We start from the raw sequence: 20,533 nt of genomic DNA on the forward strand, positions 1-20,533 counted from the left end.
AAGTTAATTAAGAAAGTGGCATTTTTAGGGTCCTTAGTAAAAATCAAAGAATTAGAAATATTGGGGGTTTGTAATGTTGTTGATAGACACAGTTATACAGGATAGAAAAATATTTTTAATTCTCTCCCTGCTACTACTCAAACAAAGCATTATTTTTGAAAGCTTCTCTTTGAAAGTCACAATGATTTCCCTCAAAAGCTGCAAGATTTAATTACAATGTACCAGGGCTTGTCACACACTTAAAAGGAAAGCAAACCCGGTCTCCAATTCACTATTTCTACATAAGTTTTTAAGTTATTTGGTCTGAATGAGATTTTACAAAGCAAAGTATTATCCTGCTGTCTAGGCCCCTAGATCAGCATTTAACCATGAAGTGGGATACGTTTGTCCAAAGACCTGTTAAAGCCTTTTGGTGGGTATTTTCTCAGGGAGGTGTGTTTTTTTTGTGGGTCTTTTTTAATGCATTGCTTTTGCAGCAAAGTCACTAATTGCTAAAATAAGCATAACAAGTTTAAATACCTGTTTGCTGAAGATACAATTCTACCACTATGAAAGTACTGACTTATTAACTTCATCATTTTCAGATAGTTACTGTGGCACAATCCAATCAATAAGAAACAGATTTAGGTAAGCACAAAGCAAACTTATCTGTAAGCAAGCCCCTGCAGAAAAAGGTCCCCTCAAATCAGCATTTTCTGCATGCAAGATAAGCTTATAATGCTTCAGCACAGCACCTTTGAAAATGCAGATTCTGATAAACCAAGACATAACAAACTTTGCAAGGTGAAAGCAAGCAGCCAGGAACAAGCTGTGAAAATAAATCCTTTCAACAAGGTATTCCAGACTGGAGGGGGTGGGTGGGTGACTTCAAGGGACTAGTTTTAACAGGTTATGTCAACAGAAGCAGAACATACACAGGAAATAAAAAGCTCAGTTTGTCCCTGAATATTGGGAAGCACTGCAGGGAAAAAGTGTAACAAAAAAGAGCCAGTCAAAAATCAGCCCTTGGTTCTTAAAAATCATAGTATGTATTAACAATAATTTTTGAGTACAGATAATGAATATGCTTTGACTGACTAACTTAAAAAAATAAAATTACACATCATTCATACCTTTTTTGATACAACGGATTTAAAAATCCATTCTTTCTAAGTGCCACTCTGAAGGCAGGAGACAGCTGCCTCTTTTCTCATCTGCATGAGGAAAGAGCTCTGCTCTCCCAGTCACTCCCAAGGCTTTTCAAGTGTCACAAAGAGCTCCTGAAGTACTAGAGCAGCCTGTCTGGGGGGACCCCTGCCCAGGCAGTGAAGACAGCACTTCCACTGAGCCAGCCAAACAGCCTGGAAAAGGTGCCAGGTCACCTGCTGTGGTGCCAAATGACTGCCCCATCAGTGGCAGCATAAGGCCAGACAGCTCTGACAGGGTGGTGCATGAGGAAAATGGCTCTCAATGCCCTCACCCTCCCTCATCTTAACCTGCACCACTGTCCCGCCTGAGAGTGGTTCTTTCCTTCCCTCGCATAATGTGAGCTTTGTGCACTTCAAAGGCTGCTCCTTGGGGATGCAGTAATCCCATCATTACAGGGAGCCAGGGATGTGTGTCTAATCCCCGGCACTGCTGGGGGAAGGGTAGGCAGGCAAGGGTAGCAACCTCTCAGTGCCACACCAAAATCAACAGGAGACAAAACACATCCCACTTCCTGGGACAGCAGAGGTGGGAAACAGGGAAGGGCTGTTCCTTCCTCTCCTGCCCTGCAAGCAGCTATTACACACTCCCTTCTAATGTTTGTGTAATGTCACTTTTTACTATCCCAAACAATCCCATTTTCAGAAGCTCTGTGTTCCAGCGTTTAACTTGTCTGCCTTCCATTTACTCAACATTTTTTCAATATACAGATCAATTTTATCGAATTCTACTCCACACTACAGCAATCTGAGAGGTTAAACTAGAACATTATATCTGGCAGCAAAACAAAGCCTATTTCCAGTACTTTCTATAATTTTGCTAGTGATAGGGAAATAATTTTGTATACATAGTAGTTCGAAAAGTAAGCTTTGTTTCACCATAAATAAAAGTTTTTCTCTAGTCCACAATTTTTTGAGATTCCTTTAAAAATCTGACTACATTTAGTAGTCCTTCAGAGACATTCCTATTTTAAAGATGTCAGCTGTGATAAAAGTGTGAATTTTCAATTGCTCTTTCACACTGGGAATCCTGAAGTTTGCTTTTAGACACAGAAGAGGCATCAGTGTGCAATACATCTCAGAACTTAAGGGAACAGGAGCTGTGTAATTTGTTCTCAAGCAGGAACTGTCATCAACCTTAAGCCTGGGAGGTTCTTCACCTGCAGGATGTGATTGTACACAGATCACTTACCTGATGCATCTCTAACTGGTTCCCAGTGCAAGTCATCATCTTTGTCCTTGATCCAGCCACACAGTCCACTGTCAAAATCACAGCTGTGCACCAGCACACCTGACAGAACAGAGCAAGAGGTTACAAAAAAGCCCAGTGTTTTGGTTTTCAATTTCTCATGTGGCTGACACTAGCAAGTATGAAAATTAAATGTAGAAGAAGGAGCCCTAAGGAAAGAATCTGCAAAAATTCTAAGACAATAAAAAGGACCCTTGTATTATTAAGAATTCATGCTACTTTTTAGGAAATAAAAGTGTAAGGTTCACATAGGCAAAGGGTTGGTTTCACATGGTCTTATAAAGCATAGTTTAAAAGACAGGCATAAGATGTAGGAGTCCTGAAAAAGGTATAAACCCCCAAGAAATCTCAAAAACTCATAAACATAAACCCTCAGTCCTGAACAGCAGACATGGTCTTTACCTGGGTCATCGTTTGCTTCAAATTCATCAGCTGTTATCCCTCTTTCAATTTCAAGTATTTCAAACAGATTATTGCTCACTCCAGGCTGGCGTGGAACTGTGAGAAAAAAAGAATGAGATAAGGAAGTAGGTCACTAACTAGCTTTATCTCTAACAAAAACCAGCAGAGCAGCTCTGGGCATTGTGCTTTTCCTGGAAATTTCAATATATTTAATTATATTCAACACAAAGACTCATAAACTTTATGCCTACACGATTTATGATCGGTGTAGTAACATTTACCTAAGCACTGTAAAAGGTGATTCCAAATCTCCTAAAGGTCCTTTGAATGAAAGCTCCTTTTTAACCAGAGGGGAAAGCTTTAACCTTGAAGCACACCATTCCTCTCCAAATGCATTTTCGGAGACAGTGGTTTCTCAATAAAATAAAGCCACATGAAAGTCCTCACTCAACCCTTCCACAGTTTACAGGAGAACCTCGCCGGGAGGCAGCAGTACTTGGAAGAGGCCCCACATGCACTTAAACCTTTGAAATACAGCTGAAGGTACATCCATCTATCTGCAAAGGATTAGAGCTCCCAAAACAATTATCAGTGTTGTACTGGGAGCTGAGAAGGAGGAGCTCCAGTGGAAGCTGGAATTCAACTGTAATTATACTTTTTGCTTTCCAGCACAGCCTGTCCTTCAGCTGCTGCTCCCAGCTGCAAGGAGAAGGAACAGCTCTCAATGATTAAGAGGCCCAGAGGTTATTAGACATTCAGCATCCAGGACAACCTGAAATTTATGAGGTCTTTGTGGGAGTGATGGCTGTCAAAGTCAGGTAGCTACAAAGGTTCCCATGTATTTCTGAAGATGCTGTGCCAGTCACTGTAAGTTTCACACAGATTCCTTGCCTGATGGACAGCTGTCACCCAGAGACAAACAGACTGTATTGAATAGAGCTGTCTTGGAAAATTCTTCTTTTAGAGGCAGGTCTAATGCATAATTCATAACAGTAGTAATGTGTTTCAGACATGTCCTCAGATTTTATAGGCACCTCTGACACCTAAGGCATTTGTAAGGGTCTTATCTATTAAAAACTTGACATGTTTTCCATTTGCAGTGCTAAAATAACTATTAATGTCTATACAGAACAAGTGAGAACATGAAGAATGAAGATAACTGAAAAGACTATTGTTTTCAGAAAATCAAATCAAAGGTTAAGAAGGAACTTCTTTTGCACTAGGTCAGCATGAAAATAGCACTGCTGTAGGAGCTCTTGTAAAGCCAGAAGACAGAAAAGAAAAAGAAATGTTGAAATCAGGACAAAATAAGCAAACTCTAATGTATTTTTAAAGTACTTTTCTAGGCTAGAGGTCTTAAATAAAAATTTTATACAACAAAAACAGTTTAAAAGCTAAAAATCTTTAGGAAACCAATGAACTCCTAAATATAATAGTCATTATTTGAATCATTAGGACTCCCTTTTTTTTGGTGTTTGTTTTTTTTTTTTTTTTTAATCCCTTCCAGATTTTAGATTATGTCTGTTTGCAGTCTAGGATAATAATGCTCAAAACAGCTTCAGACTTAAGGCTGACTTGAGTATTAGAGGACTGTTAAAGATATCTTGACTGTAAATAGCGTTTTTGCTACTTCGTTTCACCTGGGCTATTTTGCTTACATGATTAAAAACCTTGAGATTTAACATGAAAAAACCCTTAAAATGTGCACAGTCCACACGACCTAGGCCAATAATTGCCTTGCAGTACATCTATGCACAAATATTATATTCAGGCATATAAATCCATTGTTCACCCTGAATTATGTAGGTGGGGCAGTTGAACAAGCACATCTATGCTGCACACCCAGGGAGCACCACCTTGCCTTTCCTCACCTCAAACTAGGAAGAAGACACTGTCTGTTTTCTATGCTATGGAGAACAAGCCAGCAACTTGCTTCAGAACTGCTGAGCACAGCACAGCAGGCACCAAAAAGGCTCAGACCACAGGTTCATATAATACAGGTAATTAAAAGGTTCTATATTCGCACTAAAGAGCAGAAGGAAACTCTCTGCCATGCTCTAAGGTTTTTAGAATACTCAGGGGCCACAGTTTTAATGTCCTGTGTGCATCCTCTTCCCAGTCTGTCATAGTCCTTGTTTATCAAAAAACTGCAAAAAATATTAGGAACTTATCTTGTAAACTACTTCAGTTTACTTCTTCAAGTACCATTTCTAGTACGCTGATGTTTTCTACTAACCTGATTTACATCTGTGGACACATACAAGAATTCTCCAAATTCAAGTTCATGTATCTGCCTATAATTAAAGAGCTGCAAAAGTATTTTTTAAAAAAATTCCCTGAGTGTCCTTTCCAAACACTCTATGAACTTCTGGAAGAATGTTTTGCAGTGCTTTAATACAGTCACTTTAGTGCTTAGACCTAATTACAGGAATGGGCACTCGATTTGAAACAAGGGTTACTATAAGAGATGCAGAATTCTTAAAATTACCCACAGGAACACTTCTTTTTGCCACGACAACTAACAAGTTGAGTGGCGATCGTGGGAGAAAGTATTTGGTACAATTATTTTCTGCAAGCTTTCCAATTTCTTTTTGTGTACTTTACAGTGTATCAGTGTGCTTTTCACTTAACTTCAATGGTTTGATAAAGCTTGTTAAATAGAAACTTGGCTTCCTTTACTTGAGAAACTTTATAAGCTTTGAGAGGGCAAATATATCAACATTATCATATTCTCAAAGTTCATGAGCTAACTTCTGCATAGATGCACAAATTTGGGGGGAAATATTAAATAACTTTGACTAATAAATATTATATAAGAGCTATTTCCTTTTGGATTTTTTAACCTTTGGGAAAACAGTAGAGCTTTTTTTTATTTACTTGCTAATTGCTGAGATTGGAAGTATAACAAAGTACGTGTATATATATCAGCTTGTTTGCAGTAAACTGAATAATTGCTCTTTTGGTGTTACAAAATCAAAATATGGAGTGCAACTTCATGTTATTAGCAATTGTTATTACTGTTAATAATGCCATTCTCTGGTTTACAGAAAAAAACTGGTTTTGCACTGTAAGTACAATTCTACTCCACACAGTAATCATGACTAAGTTCCCCATTTGCTAAAAACAACAACAAAAAAGAACTAAGGTTTTTTAACTGAATAGTTCCAACTGAAAGCTGTTAAATCCCACTTGCAAAAAAATCCTGCAAGTGATGAGATCTCACACACAACTAGTAGAAAAGGGTAAAACAGCTAAAAGTAAGAATAGTCCAGAGGTCACTCAGACTGAGAAAACAAGACTAAGTCCACAGTGTCCAGGATATGTTTCTTAAAGTTCTACAGATTCCAATTCTGCAGTAAGAATTATTTCAGAAAGTGCTTTCATGGACTGTGCCACCCTTCTCCAGCACTACTTACATATGAGGGGAGACACAACAGTGTCAGCATGCCACCACTCTGAAGTCAAATCTTGCATTTCCTGGGCAGTTACAAGGCTCACTAAGTTTTACCAAAATCAAGCATCTTGGTATTTATCTTTACAGAAGGTTTTCTGCAAAGTGACCTGCCTGCTTTTGTATAAACATCCATTCAGGAGGTGCAGAGTGACAACTGAGTTCCAGGGAAACACAGCTAAAATGAGTGTACAGAAGCTGGCATATCACATCTGGGGACAAAACTTGGTGGAAGACTGACTGAGGGTGAGACTTGTAAGACTTAGATTTCATGACTGAACTCCAGAGTACCAACAGGAACAAAGCACCTATCGTAAATGCTTAAATATAGAGACAAACACATTTTAAAAGGTGCCAGAACAGTGAAGACAAATTAAATGCTGTTGTGTAAAATAATGCTACTCTAACGATATCAAGGAATAACAAACCCCCTATTTCTTTGCTTTTATTATTTCCCTATTTTCAACAGCTTCAAGGATCCCAAAACCGCACTTACAGCACTAAAGACTCTGCAGTCACTGAAATGAAGAAAAGAAAGAATCCAGTTTTAATCCAATCTTTACATTTTAATAGCTGTCATGAGAAATGTTTCCTAACTCAAATGTTTTTGGCTCCACTTAGGGCTAAGAAGAAAAACTGCTGAACTGTCTTTTATTACAGATAAGGGGGTTTGTTCTTGCTATGCTGATATCTAGTATTATGCTTTAAGTTTATGCTTTTAGTGCTTATCATCCAGATCCCAATGGTAGCAGAAATTCAGAGTCTTACTGAGAAGTTGTTCTATCTGTTAGAGAGTTATTACTAGACAATATTCCTCTGTACTTCACTGTAGTTTGTATCAGTCCTGAAATAGTTAAATATTAAGCTATCACTGCATTCCTCTCTCATTGCCATTCCCTCCGTATCCATATCAGGAGAAGATTATCCTTGGTGCCAGATTCCACTGTCTGCATCTGACTAAGTGGTTCAAAGGCCAAGTGTAGGAATTCAATGTTAAAAAATACAAATTTTTTTGTTCTCTAAAAAAGCAGCTCCCCAAAGTCACTGCAGACTTTTTTTAAAAGGGGTAAAGCATCTAAAGAAAAGCAACAACCCAATACCTTCTGAAAATTGCAAAGGCATTTAAATAACATTATCAGCATTTTTGTCATTTGTGCTCTTTGTCACTGCTGAAAAGAGCAATTTCTCTGGTCCTCAGCTCACTTCAAGTTGAGCAGCATATTAACTAACAAAAAACTAGAATTTGAGAGATGCTTGCAGAAAAAAGTACATTTCCCTCAGCATGTTTCCTCTCCTGATGTGGACCAATCCTACAGCACCAGGATTTGCAGGATTTGGTCTAGGACATCTGTTCAGCAGCCAATAGCCCCTTTGCCATGGACTGCCTGACAGAAGTACCACCTATTCAATGGCAGAGCAAAGCAGTGCTGCTTCCACCAAGTCTGGCTGAGGCTGCAGAGCCCCACGGGGGAAAAAAGGAACTGTCCATGCATGACAAGATAACCTAGCTGAAAACACAACTTCGAGGTCTTTAGCAGATGCTAATGGCTGGAAGCACAGAACTGCCAGTGGTTGCTGGGTACAGTGCTCTCTATTTTGGGTTTTGCCCATCCCTGTGTGATAAAACACTGCATTTTGTGATCCTTTGGAATACAACAATCCTTGGAGACACAGGAGGAAGCAGCCACCTAAGAGGACACAAATTCTTTTGAAGATTTATAAAACTGAAGTTAAATCCTACTTCATGACCTGAGTGGATCCAACATCAATTTTCTTCTCTGTTTTCCAAGAAAATAAGAGTTCCAAGACTACTAATTGCTGCCTGTATTCTCTAGTGGTAAACAAAGAAAGGCAGTGAGAGCAAGGCTTTTTCTTCTCTTTCCAGACAGGCATATGGGGACCACAGTGCAAATTGATTTTTGAGAACTGGCTTCTTTGCTGCCTCAACTGGAGAAGCAGATTATGTGGGGAAATAAACCTAAAGAACCTCAGTATAAGCAAAACAAAATTACCTTGTGTCCACAACCCAGGAATATTGCAAAGATGTCTCATGTAGGTGAGACTAAAACAGAAACAGCTTTAAAGAAGCCAAAGGAAATTGTTCAAAACTCCCCTTCCCTGAGGAAATATAGAAACAAGTGAAAAATCCACACATGTTTTTGGAGGTGGGAAGGGTTTGGCACATCCCCATAGCAGCTAAGACGCAAGTTAAAGGTTAGCTAAATGTTACTAGTTACTCCAGTCTGAAATCCTGTATTGTCTTAACACCATGGCTGCTAACACTGTGTCTGGCTGTGAGGAATGATTTTGGAGAGGCGCTGGCTTACACTCAGTGGGAGCGCTGCCATCCTGGGCTCGAAGTGCCTCACACTGAGCCAGGCACTGCTCTCCCACACACCCAGAGCAGGGGCAGCACTGGCCAGCAGGAACCTAAAGCTCAACCCACCATCTGTAAGCTAATGTGAAAGGTGTTTCAGCTAACACGCCTCACGTCATGTTTGCCATGAGCCAAGAGCACTCATGCAGCCAGGTCCGCAGCCCAGCTAATGCCCGGGAATGCAGCACCTGGCATAATGCTCCCATGGTGTGATGGCAAACAGGAGGAAATGTAACCTCTGCTCTTCCACAAACTCCTGCAGTAACAGGATTCAACAGCTGAAGAAACACCTTACTCTACAAGCAATGCTTTCTTTAAGAAAGTAGCACATTCTTCTGAAACTGAACTGTTTTGCACTCGACTGTAGGTTTCAAATCCTTAAAAATGCTTTTGTGCATACCCAATACGAATGCCTCTAGACAGAGAGTAAGTAGGAGAAGACTCCAGTGACCACTATCTATATTACACTTTTCAAAGTGTACAGAAGAGAAAAGAGAGAAAAATAGAGCAGAAAGCAGAGTGGAAAGGAGAGAAAAGGGTAAGAGTGAGGAATAAAAAGGACACTAGCTTCATTAAAGACCACACTACTAGCATCTCCTGGAGCACAAGTGGAGTATGCTTTCAGTCACACAGTTACATCACACACATATGTGTATCATGTGTGTCTCTTGCAGGGAATAAAAAAAAATTATATGGGATTGAAGACAGACATGTTGACTTGATCTGAGGACTATCTGCCCCTGTATTACCTGCTGAGGCCAGGAACAGCTGGTGCTCAACCCATTTAAGTCCTGCTGTGCTGTGCACTGAAGCCTTTGAAGCTATGTATGTGCATCACAAACCTCAGAGTGTGGCAGCTGACCTAAACCAATAGTTGATAAACACTTCGCAAAGGTCCTGTGTTTCTTATATGTACCATAATATAAGCTGCAGTCAGACCAAGCCAAGCTTAAAAGGTTTTTACTTTCCTATTTTCCAAACTCCTATATCTGAAGCACGTGTATTGAAAGCATTAGCTTCAAAATCCCTCTAGGGACAATACAGAAAGAACAACTGTAAATAATAAGTTTTACACAGAGAATTGTTATGACTTCATGAAAATAGCTGAAAACTATCCCCCTGCTTTAGTATTCCAGGGAACATTTGCAACATGAGACAGACACCTGAGAAGCACAATGCTGGAGTCTACAATAATTTCCACAAAACTGTATTTTTAACTGGTTGGTTCCCATTAGAATAAGCTTCGTAAATCTTTATTATATTTCCTTTTAGAATTTTACTTAAGCATATCTCTATATTTTTAACTGAATATGAAGCCAAAAGTACACTCTACTAAGCAGTACCAGGATTTGTCTTCTAACTTTTGTCAGCTTCACTCTCCATTTTCTGTCTACAGCAGATAAAAAGTCACAGGGAGAACTCTTTTACAAGGAACAAAATATTGCACAGAGTAATGACCTAGAACAACAAAGCCCAAGAAATTACCACATAGCAACCAGAAAAAAACTCCCACATTGCTTGTGCACCTGCTCTGAGACAGCAAACTTTTCCACCTACTACACTGCTTCAGCAGCTTTATTGTACAAGCTGAAGAGCTGATCCAACATCCAACCCTCCCCGTCTCTAAAATTAGCTGCAGAACTAAAGACGAAATCGGGTGTTGAGTATTTCTTGGCAGATATGCACAGCTCTGTAAGTGCCAGTAATGTCTCCTGTGGTATGCACTAAAGCTGGCACAATGGTGCTGCAGATTTCAGAGGAGCTCTTAAAGTTACATGTGTTCATGCTATGAGAATCTTTACTATCTTCGGCTTTTCATGTGTCCCTTTCCACAGACACAGTCCATAAAATTACCCTCTATGCTATTTTTATGCATTTCCCCCATTGTTTAGTCATGAGCATCTGAGACTATTTGAACCCATACAAAATAGGTCATATAGAAGTCTTCAGGTAATCAGGCATGATCCCATTTTTTACCACTCTTAAAGGCATGGTATTTGTTTAGGAGGGACTCAGCTCTCAGAATTTAAATCCATTGACTACTTTATGAGTTATGTTGCACTTCAATACTTTTCAAAAAAAATCTTTGATTTTCTTAAAATCTTCATCTAAAAGCATAATTAAGTACTTCTACAGGACAATATACTCAATAATTTCAGGGGGAAAACATAGAACTTTTTTGATTAATTGATTCAGAACTTCGGTCCCAAACTTCTGTTAGGTAATAAAATCAACTACTTGTGCAGCTTTGCCATATAACCTTTTTCAGTTTCATTTCTCTTTTCAAAATGGTATAGTGTTCCAAAAAATCCAAACAGTATAGCGCATGCCATCATCTACAGCTTCAATAAACAAAGGCATATGGAAAATTACTTACTGAACACATCTCCTCGGGGTTTCTGAGGATCTGGCTGGATCCTGTTGTCATCTATAACTCCTTGGGAAGATGTAGTTTCAATGGGAACATGTGATGGCTCTTCAGTTGTCACCAGAGGAGCTGTTTTTGGTGGCAGTGTAGGTCTTACCGTTGTAGGTTGAGGCGTTGTTGGAGGTGGAGGTTTCATCACTGGTGTTGTGACCGGCCTCGTCATTGGCACGTATCTCGTGGTTGGTCTGGGAGTCAGTCGAGTTGTTGTTCTGGGTGCAGGCTGAGTTGGCACAGGCGTGGGACGAGCGGTTGGCACAGGCGTGGGACGAGCGGTTGGCACAGGCGTGGGACGAGCGGTTGGCACAGGCGTGGGACGAGCGGTTGGCACAGGCGTGGGACGAGCGGTCGGCCTGGTCATTGGCTTTTCTGTAACAAAACCAGGTACATGTAGTGCTCTGAGGAGTTGTGCCTTTAGAATCAACAATCCTACTCATTCTACCACTGCCTCCCTCAGGGAGAGTGCAATTGCTCTTGAATATGTGATATGGACCAGGTGGTTAAATCATAACAATAGGAATAACTGCAGAGAGAATCAAACTGGGACCAAAATGGACATCTCAGCCTCCCACTCCAGAAACTTAACAATCTATTTCATTATGACACAGAGAGACTTGGAATAATTTTTCTTCCTCTGAAGGTTTCCATTAGTTAGAAACATACATTTTAGCATCAGCACTACTAAATTATCACATCCCTTGAGGTCATACTTGGCAGTGCAGCAGTTTAGAGATATTTTAGAATGACTGAAGGTCAAGACACTTCCATCCCACCTTCTCTAAAGCATCAAGTCTTTCCAAGTTGGTAAAATTCACACAAAAGCACTGCTGGTTAAAAATGCATGGGCAGGAACCCATGGGTTAAACAGTCCTTTAAACTGGACAAGTGCATAATTGGGAGTGGAAGCAAGTTCAGTTTAGATGTTACAACCATTTTGATCACAGATGGGCAGATACCTTTGGCTTAAGAAAGTTCTTGCAGACCTTTCCTTCTAAACATTTCTTCTTGTCAATAAGCAGTAACCATTTTAGAGACTGAACTAAGCCAGCCTTCATTTAGATCCTTCTCTTTGCTAAACACCAGGAAACTGAGTAAATGACATTTTCCAGCCTTCACAAAAATGAGATGCTGGACTGAGCACCACTTTAACTCCAGTGACAGTGCCTGCAGTAACATCTCCTCCACTGTTTCATAAAGGAAGGACAACAACTTTTAACTTAGTTTCACAAGGAGAGTTTCTGAAGACATGAAACACAAGAATATGTTTTGTTGTTTTCTATTGGTTAATAAGCCTTTTATATCTCACTTGAGATCTTAAAAGGCTCAGTAAAGAGCTCTAGTCACATATTTTGTGTACAAGTGTTTTAAGTATAACACACAGTTAAAATTAAGAACTACTGTTTGCTATTCAGTGAATTGTTTGATGATAGCAGGTAAAAAGGTTTTCCCTCTGGCCACTTTTTTAATACTAACCCTTTGAATACCCTGCAGTTTTGACATTTAGAGTATATTAAAATATAAAACACCCCTTAGGACTATATCCCAGTAAAACACATGGAAAGTGCCCACATATAGTTGCAAGCACTCAGGATGTGATAAAACACTTTACCATGACAGCTATAGCCAAAGGGAAAAAACGGTGCTGCTCTTTAGAGATCAGTGAGTCACCAAAGACCAAATCCCACAAAGGAATGCAGAATCAAAAAGATCCAGCAGATGTCACAGAGCTGCACAGTCCTGTGGGATGTCAAATATGGGAGAGTTCCACCACCTTATGCTGTACCAAGTAGGTGGCTGCTTCTCCCAAGAGAATGGTAGCCAAGGGAATTTTCCAACAGCAAATCTTTCCAGAGAAATCCTCCCTCCTGGCTCTTCTCACATCTGGGAAGCAGCAGGCAGTGGATGGGGGTGAGCTGCTGAAATAGGCCAGTTGTGGATTGTACATAACAATGGGGTATGAGTAATATGCACTGTTTGATCAGAACCTACCCTGCTTACTCAATTATTCTCATCCTGAAGCAATCTCTAGAATCAAGCTGTGAATAGAGGGAGGTGAATTTCTTTCTAATTATGAAAATGTCTCAGGGAAAGATATTTTTACCAAGGCATGCTAAGACCTAGAAAACACCAACTACATTCCCTGGTCCCTTACTTAGTATCAAAAATAGTTTAGAGAAACTCAGCCTGATAGTGCTGTACCTTAAAGTTCACAAAATGGGACACAAAAGCTTTCATAATCTCTATTTTAAAGGGAGCATTACATACGTATGCAGTTTGTTCCATTGTCTCTGTAGCCTTCTTTACATTTGCATTTGTAGGATCCTGGAGTGTTGTAGCAGTGTGAAAAACTACCACACTGATGGTGGCCAAGGGAACATTCATCTATATCTGCAACAGAAAATTTACATTAAAAAATCACTTGCTTCAAAGAAACCTGACTTTCTGTTTATCCCTGCAAAAACTCCAAACATTATTACAATTTTGATTATTTTAAAAAAATCATAAAGCTTTTGCCAGTGGGAAAAGGAAAACAGACAGTCACAAATCAATGTGGTGATGCAAATGTTAGGGGAAATAGGGCCTACTGGGCAACTTTGGTATTGTTCAGCTTTTACTTTAGTATCAGCTTCAGACATGCCTGAAGTAGATTGCAGCTGAGATCATTAAGATCACAATTTTAACAACCACTTCTTACAGATGACAGAGAAAGAAAAAACAAACTGAGTGTAGGAATATGCATGTTCTTAATCACACAGATATTAAAACTGGTTTTTCTTCATAAAATTCTTCCTATATTATATGTCTGTATAGATGTTTCTACATCAAGTAGAAACTGCTGGAAACATTTCATATGGCATATTCACATTTATTGTCAGTGATGCAAGCAAAAATCTCCAAATTCCAGTACCGTGAACACAAATTTCTCTGAAAAAAAAATACTTAAGCAAACATAAAGCAATGCCTCGTTATCTTGTCATGATCTTTTTCTCACTGAAAGAATCATAACCAGTTGAGATCCTGTGAAACTAAGGCAGAGAGACCTGGGAATATCTTTGTTGAAGGGCACACACCAGCTGCATTCCAACCTCATGTCCAGACAAAAGCAGGTTATTTCCCAACTCCTGCCTCTTCCCCACCTGTCTTCAGGGGAAAGAAAGTTGGGCAGTCTGGGTTGGGAGGAGCTAGGGTGTGCACATTTTGTTATCTTGGATCTTGAGACATGCTATGGAGCACAGCAGTGTTACAGCTCAGACACTGCTCCAAGCCTACAGCTGCTAGTGACAGTGAACCCTACAGAAAAAACAGGTTTGGAAAAGAATTCCTGGGGTCATTAGCTCTGTCCTCCCCACCAGCTTCCACACAAGAACCAGTTACAAGAATGTGGGCCATATATAAGCCTTCTCTTTCACAGTCTATTTCTATATATAATCCATCCCTTTCTTAAAATACCAAAGCAGTGTAAAACAACCTGCTCCACATTTCAGCCGTAATAAAGAAACATTCCTCTTTGAGCCATTAATTTAATTTTCAAATACACAGCTCTATAACGTGCACGTGAGAAATAGCTTGCTACTACCATGGCATTGGTATTTGCCTCCGATGTACATCAGATCAAAGCCTTTATGACACCTGCAAATGTAGCTCCCGAAAGTATTGACACAGTGCCTGAAGCGAGGGCAGAGAACCCTCCCGGTAGCACATTCATCAATATCTGTGGAAACAAAGGAACTTTGTTATTATTCTGAATAACACTTAAAATACAATGTATGCGGTCTAAATGAAACTGGTTTCACATAAGAGAAAGCTAAAGAATAGCCAAAGTATTTTTCATAAGGGCCCATGGTCAGCCAGCAGTAATACCTGAACACTTCTTCTGGCTGTGCCCCCTTGTTCAGCTCTGGGTCACATGCAGATGCCCAGGGAGCAGCTGATGCTCACCCACTGCTGCTCTCCCTGCCTGGGAAACTCTCAGACGAGGTCAGGCTGACACACAAAAGCTGCTTGCTTTACCAGTCACTCTGTAGCCCTTGGACACCGAGCTGAGGCTGCTGAGAGCTCAAACACTAATTCTGCACTGAGGTAGAGACCTGCCATGCACGGCTGCTTCTGACGCACGCAGCTCCTCGTGTTTGCTACTTATCTGCAGGGCACAGTTCAAGCCTTTGCTCTGTAGCTCTATCAGGCTCTTGATCTATGGGAAAGCAAGATTTTGCTCTCCACACAGTTCTTTTCCCAAAAGGAGCACTTCAGCTGCCGATGTCAAGAGTGCAAAACAAAGCCAAGTGATTGATGCCCTGCTGCTCTTGTGAAAGAGGCCTGAACAAGGCAGCCTCTTCCACTGCACAGAAAAAATGTTACCACAAAGCTGCTGGTTAGTTAGGGCAGCTACCTGAGGTGGGAGAGATGGAGCTTCAGCTTCTCTCCAAGCTGTGTTCCCACAGCCAAAAGAAGTGACTTACAGCCATGAATTACTGGCCAGATGGGTTGCCCCAGTAGCTCCTGCTGGCACTGTCCCACTCTGCACGAAGAATTACTGAGGACAGCAGGGATTCAACCTCTGAGCTCCCACACTCCTGGCCCGCCCGACTGCTCTCTCTCCATCAAGAGCATTACTGGAACGGCGTAGTAAAGGCCTCGATGAGAAAGAAAACAAGACCGATACTGGGCAGCTCTCCACATGCCTGAATCTTCCTAAAAATCTGTCTCTGGATTTGAATTTATCGTTAACATTTTAGGCTTTTAATGTGCTTCTACGTTTTACAAACTGTACCATGTTTCTTATTATAATTTAATCAACTAGTCACAATTTTCTACCCATTATTAAAATACTATTTCAAGGCTGCAAGTTTAAGACTCTTGATTACTAGGAGTTAGTTGTGTTCTTTGTTGGCTTTAGTTGGGTTTTTTCATCCTTAAACCACAGCTTCAAAAAGTAGTTCAGTATGAACAAGATTAGCCATTGAATATACTTCATCATGGCATGGATTATCATCTTTAAAAACCTAATGTAGCATGTCCTGCTTTTTCCTCTGTACATATTCATATTAATTCACAATTTTGAAAAATTGCATAACGTAAAAATTATGTTAAACTATGGCAGCAGTGTAGGGCTAGGCAATTATATGTCTTAGAGATACAGGACAGAACTGTTAATTAATACACTGTTCAAAACGATTGCAAAAATACGGAAAAAAAAATGGAACAACCTTCTACCTGCATATAATGAGAGGTGTGTGGATGCTCCTTGCTGAGGGGAAATCCACTTTTTGATCAGTAGCCACAAGATGATATGCAAGTGGTTAGTTTCCTGCAGCTCTCAAACAGTACAATGACTGTGGCTTCTTTCAAGTCAATCCATACCTGAACCAAAAGCTGCAGAGCTATTTCCCTTTGCCTGCTGCAGCATGCTGTGGTTCATGCCTGCTTCCTATGAAAAACAGGGCATGGAGAGGTGATTTGGGGTCTCACCTCAGCTCCAGGAGCTGCTCCAAAGGCACATGAGGCAGTGCGATGGTCAGCACCTAGTGAGTGTGATGGTCAGTGTGCACCAGAGAAGCAAAATTGCTCCTCTCTCTTGCTGCAAGTATGATCATATTACCAACTCGAGCACAAAATAACTATGAGACTAATTTAAAAAAATGAGTGATTTTTAAGTTTACAAGGCTGTATTTTCAATTTTCTAAACACACACACACAAAAAGGAAAGAATTGATTTTGTAGTGAAAAAATCATTATTTTCAGCCCTCAAATAATTTCAGAACATTTGTAGCTGGAATGTGTATATGGCTCATTTCATGAAAATCCCAGTATAAAAACCTGGCAAGACCGGTTGATTTATTGATTCAAGAGTCATTAATCAATACTTAGCTATTTAATCCACATTTTCACTGAATATCTTGCCAAACTCTTTTTCCTCTTTATTGTTATTTAGTTTATATGATTTACCTTTATAGTCAAATTGGTGGCCCTTTACTGATTGTCTGAAAGGAACATTTTGAACAAGAGAATGGTCAGCAAGTGTTAAACTACAAACAGAATAATGCCCAGAGGAATTTCCACCTGTGCTAAAAATAGGCATTGCATTCCCAGCTGTCTTTCAAACTCTCCTCAAACAAGGATTTCATGAGCTGTAGCCAATGCACACTTCAATTTTCTTACTATCACCTTCTATTTGTACTGCAGCATTATCCAGACCCTTGCTGGAGCCAACAACTTCCCCAACAGTGACAAGCTTGTACAAACATGAGGAAAAAGCAGAGCCTTAGATCCAAGTAGCTTCAATTCTTTGAGGTATTTACTGCAACTCAAACTTGAGAGCAAAATTACACAGAAAGGGTGCATGTCACAATCACTTCTAACCAAAAAAGGGGAGAACAGGGTGTTACGATGTGGGAAGAACAGACATCTCTTGCTGTAACTATTTTCTCTGTATTGTACAAAGCTGCTCTGAAAATTCTTGTGGAAATTTTAGAAATAGGTTATGAGGTCATTCAGAATGATGCATACCCAACTAAAATGTGGGTACACAGTTCTTTGCCTTTCTGGGAAAAAAAAAAGTGTTTTTTGGAAAACTGCACTGAAGAACTCAAAGAGCTTCCCAGGACAGATTTGAGTGTTAGTCTCTGGCATTAAAGTACACTTTGTTTATTTCTAAGTATGACTAGTATGTTTATTATATAATATATATAATAGTACGTTTATTTCAAAGTATGAAGCTTTCCTGAATAGAAAAATGCTCACAAGAATGCTGTAAGCATTTTTTCTAGCACATTTCTTTACCTGGTGTACCTTTCTTGAATTTGCACTTAAAATCACTCAGCTCACTATGGCATAGCACAAGCATTTTCCAAAGATCTCTCTGCCATAATATCCACAATGGGATTTATCACAGCTTAATCCCTTTAGCATGTAACAACGGTAGTTATTTTTCTCCTGTTCTTTCCATTTTTTTTCATACACAAATGTGCCAATCTTGTATTTCAGAAAGCCTCTGACTTGTGCATGGAACCTGCTCTTCTCATCAGAAGATCTAGTCTGTCCCTTCCTCCACCAACAAATTCTTGGTCAGCATGGGTCAGGCACTTGGAGACTGATCTACCCTGCAGACAGCCAAGATACCCAGAGGGATGATTAGGATATCTACATTTTCTCACATTCTTTAAGCGTTACTGGTTATAGAATTGTAGCACTTCATAGAATATAAATAATAAAATCACTGGATCATCATATCCCACTCAGTATGTATAGTTAAAGACTGATGAAATCACATGTCACACTGTTCTTCAGACCATACTAGAGTCTGATTAACCATAAGCACCTTTTTCATGTTCACAAGCATGGGAAGAAAACATTTATTCCACTTCTATACACTCTAAGTTCTTGTGCTTATTTTAACCTGGGGTTTCCACAGTTTGGAAGAAAGACAGTGCATTCAATCCCACTAATACTGGGAACATGGACAGACCTTCACCTTGCCCCACTATAATTTCAAGTATTTTTACAAATTATCCCTCCACCCACTGACCTAGGCACACTTTGCTCGGTATGAGGGAAAGGTGATCTCCCCATTCCTTGTTTTATGCAGACAGGTGTTTTGGAGTTAGCAATAGTTTAAAATTACATAGAAGCAGGAATGGCAAGGGTCAAGGGCTTGGATACCAAGGAGTCTGTATGGGCTTTAGGCAGACAATGAAGCTTGTAGTACTGGAGGAAAACACTGGCGATCTCTGAAATGAGGGCACCTGAGCAACAGCCCTTTTACTATTCTCATTATTAACAATCTCAAACTGCCTGTTCTGTGCATTCTAAGTACATCTGATAAACTCTCCTGACCTGCATTCTGTGTACGGATAAAAGCATTCTGGAGAAAAGAAATCAAAATAAAATCTACATTTGATCACCTACCTACACAAGTCCTGCCATCAGGCCCAAGCTGCAGCCCTGGAGAGGGACAGCGGCAGCGCACCTCCCCTTTCAGCACATCACAACCATACTGACAGTTTGCCATCAGGCAAGAAAGGGCATCTGGAGAAAAGAAATTGAACATATTTAGATAAAGACTGTCATCAGTACTAGAAAATGACTGAAAACTTTGGAGAATTACGACATCACATATTTATGATGAAAGTGGGAAAATGCTTGTTGAGTTTCACAGGTATCCTTGAAAGAGGAAATGCATCCACCAGTAAAATTTTTCATTCCACATCTCTAAGAAAATTTTTTAAAAAAAGAGAAAACCACCACAATTGTACTAAATTGTGTTATTGAATGGAGTCCTCAGAATATATAACATAATATGTACTAAAGACTCTCCTGGACAGTACTGCCATTTTAAAAATATGGTATCTCTAACTGAAGGTAATATCTCTCCCCTTCCCTCTGTCCAATATTCAAAGCAACTGTTTTTATGGGAGCAAGTAGGAATCTGATCTCCAGAGAGATGACGGTACAATTTTTGTACCAGTCGAACAACCAACATCTGCAGCATTAAAGATTTTACATCCATAAGGCCATAAGGCAGCAGAAATGCTGGTGTCTTGCTGCAATGAAAACTGCAAGCACTTGTCCTCCAAGGCCAATTAACAGTGATTTACAGCACTGAAGAATGCTTTGGGGGAAACTTTCAATAAAACTAATAAAATCAGAACAATTGCTCTTGTTTTTCTCAGCCCAATTTAACTAGAAAAAAAGGAGCTCATCCTGTACAGCTGCCTAATTCCCAGCAAGATTAATCTTTTACTTCGGGACTCATCTTCATTTCACAGAAGTTTTCCGGGGAAACTCGAGCAGGGGTTTTGAGAAGCTGGAAAAGAGCAAGCACCAAGGCTGGCCGTACTTGAGCACGTTCCATCTGGCATAAGCATGTAGCCGTTCAGACAGTAGCACTTGTAGCTGCCGTAGGTATTCATACACCGGTGTTTGCACGGCCGCGGCTTTAGTCCACACTCATTCAGATCTGAAATGAAGGGCACAAGGGAAGAGGGTGGGAAAAGAAAACACACAAGGCATGCATGGCAAAGCTACCAGTTCAAGCTGCTGGAGAAGGAAGGAAAAGTATGGCAATTAGTTTTTTATATGCAGTTTAGCTGATAGCAAGCATCCAAAACATCCCACACAAAGTGCTGTTCATCCCTCCAGCCAAGCAGCTTATTTGGCTTGGTTTCACAGACATCTTTTCAAAAATGACAATATTAGCATTAGATGAAGCGCCAACTGTTTCATTAGGCAACACACAAGCTCAGGCTGCCCACATCTTGCCACTATTCATGTTGATGCCATGTCAAGGACCAGGCAGCACTTGGAAGAAGGAGAGAGAAAGCAAGTATCATTCTGCAATCACTATCAGTGATTCTGATAGCAATTCAGTGATTCACTATCATGCTTCAAAATTAGTGGCAGAGGAAAGTAGCAAACCTGATGCCAACTTACTTTAAACAATCTCACA

The 20,533-nt window shown here is 40.0% G+C and overlaps 1 protein-coding gene across 2 annotated transcripts in view; it reads right to left on the reverse strand.

The window, feature by feature from the left end:
• The window catches only part of NPNT (nephronectin), a 274,897-nt gene that overhangs the window by 230,999 nt on the left and 23,365 nt on the right, over positions 1-20,533 (reverse strand). For both annotated transcript variants that reach the window (XR_010743468.1, XM_066317834.1), the window contains 7 exons: positions 19,925-20,044; positions 18,994-19,113; positions 14,666-14,800; positions 13,354-13,476; positions 11,041-11,457; positions 2,836-2,931; positions 2,377-2,475 (listed from right to left, as the gene is read on the reverse strand). Coding sequence is in view for 1 of the 2 variants with exons in the window: in XM_066317834.1 (XP_066173931.1) it covers positions 2,377-2,475; positions 2,836-2,931; positions 11,041-11,457; positions 13,354-13,476; positions 14,666-14,800; positions 18,994-19,113; positions 19,925-20,044 (1,110 nt within the window). In the remaining variant the exon portion in view is untranslated. The remainder of the gene's footprint in view (positions 1-2,376; positions 2,476-2,835; positions 2,932-11,040; positions 11,458-13,353; positions 13,477-14,665; positions 14,801-18,993; positions 19,114-19,924; positions 20,045-20,533) is intronic.

This window comes from Sylvia atricapilla, chromosome 4 (assembly GCF_009819655.1).
Source record: "Sylvia atricapilla isolate bSylAtr1 chromosome 4, bSylAtr1.pri, whole genome shotgun sequence".
Taxonomy (NCBI): domain Eukaryota; kingdom Metazoa; phylum Chordata; class Aves; order Passeriformes; family Sylviidae; genus Sylvia; species Sylvia atricapilla.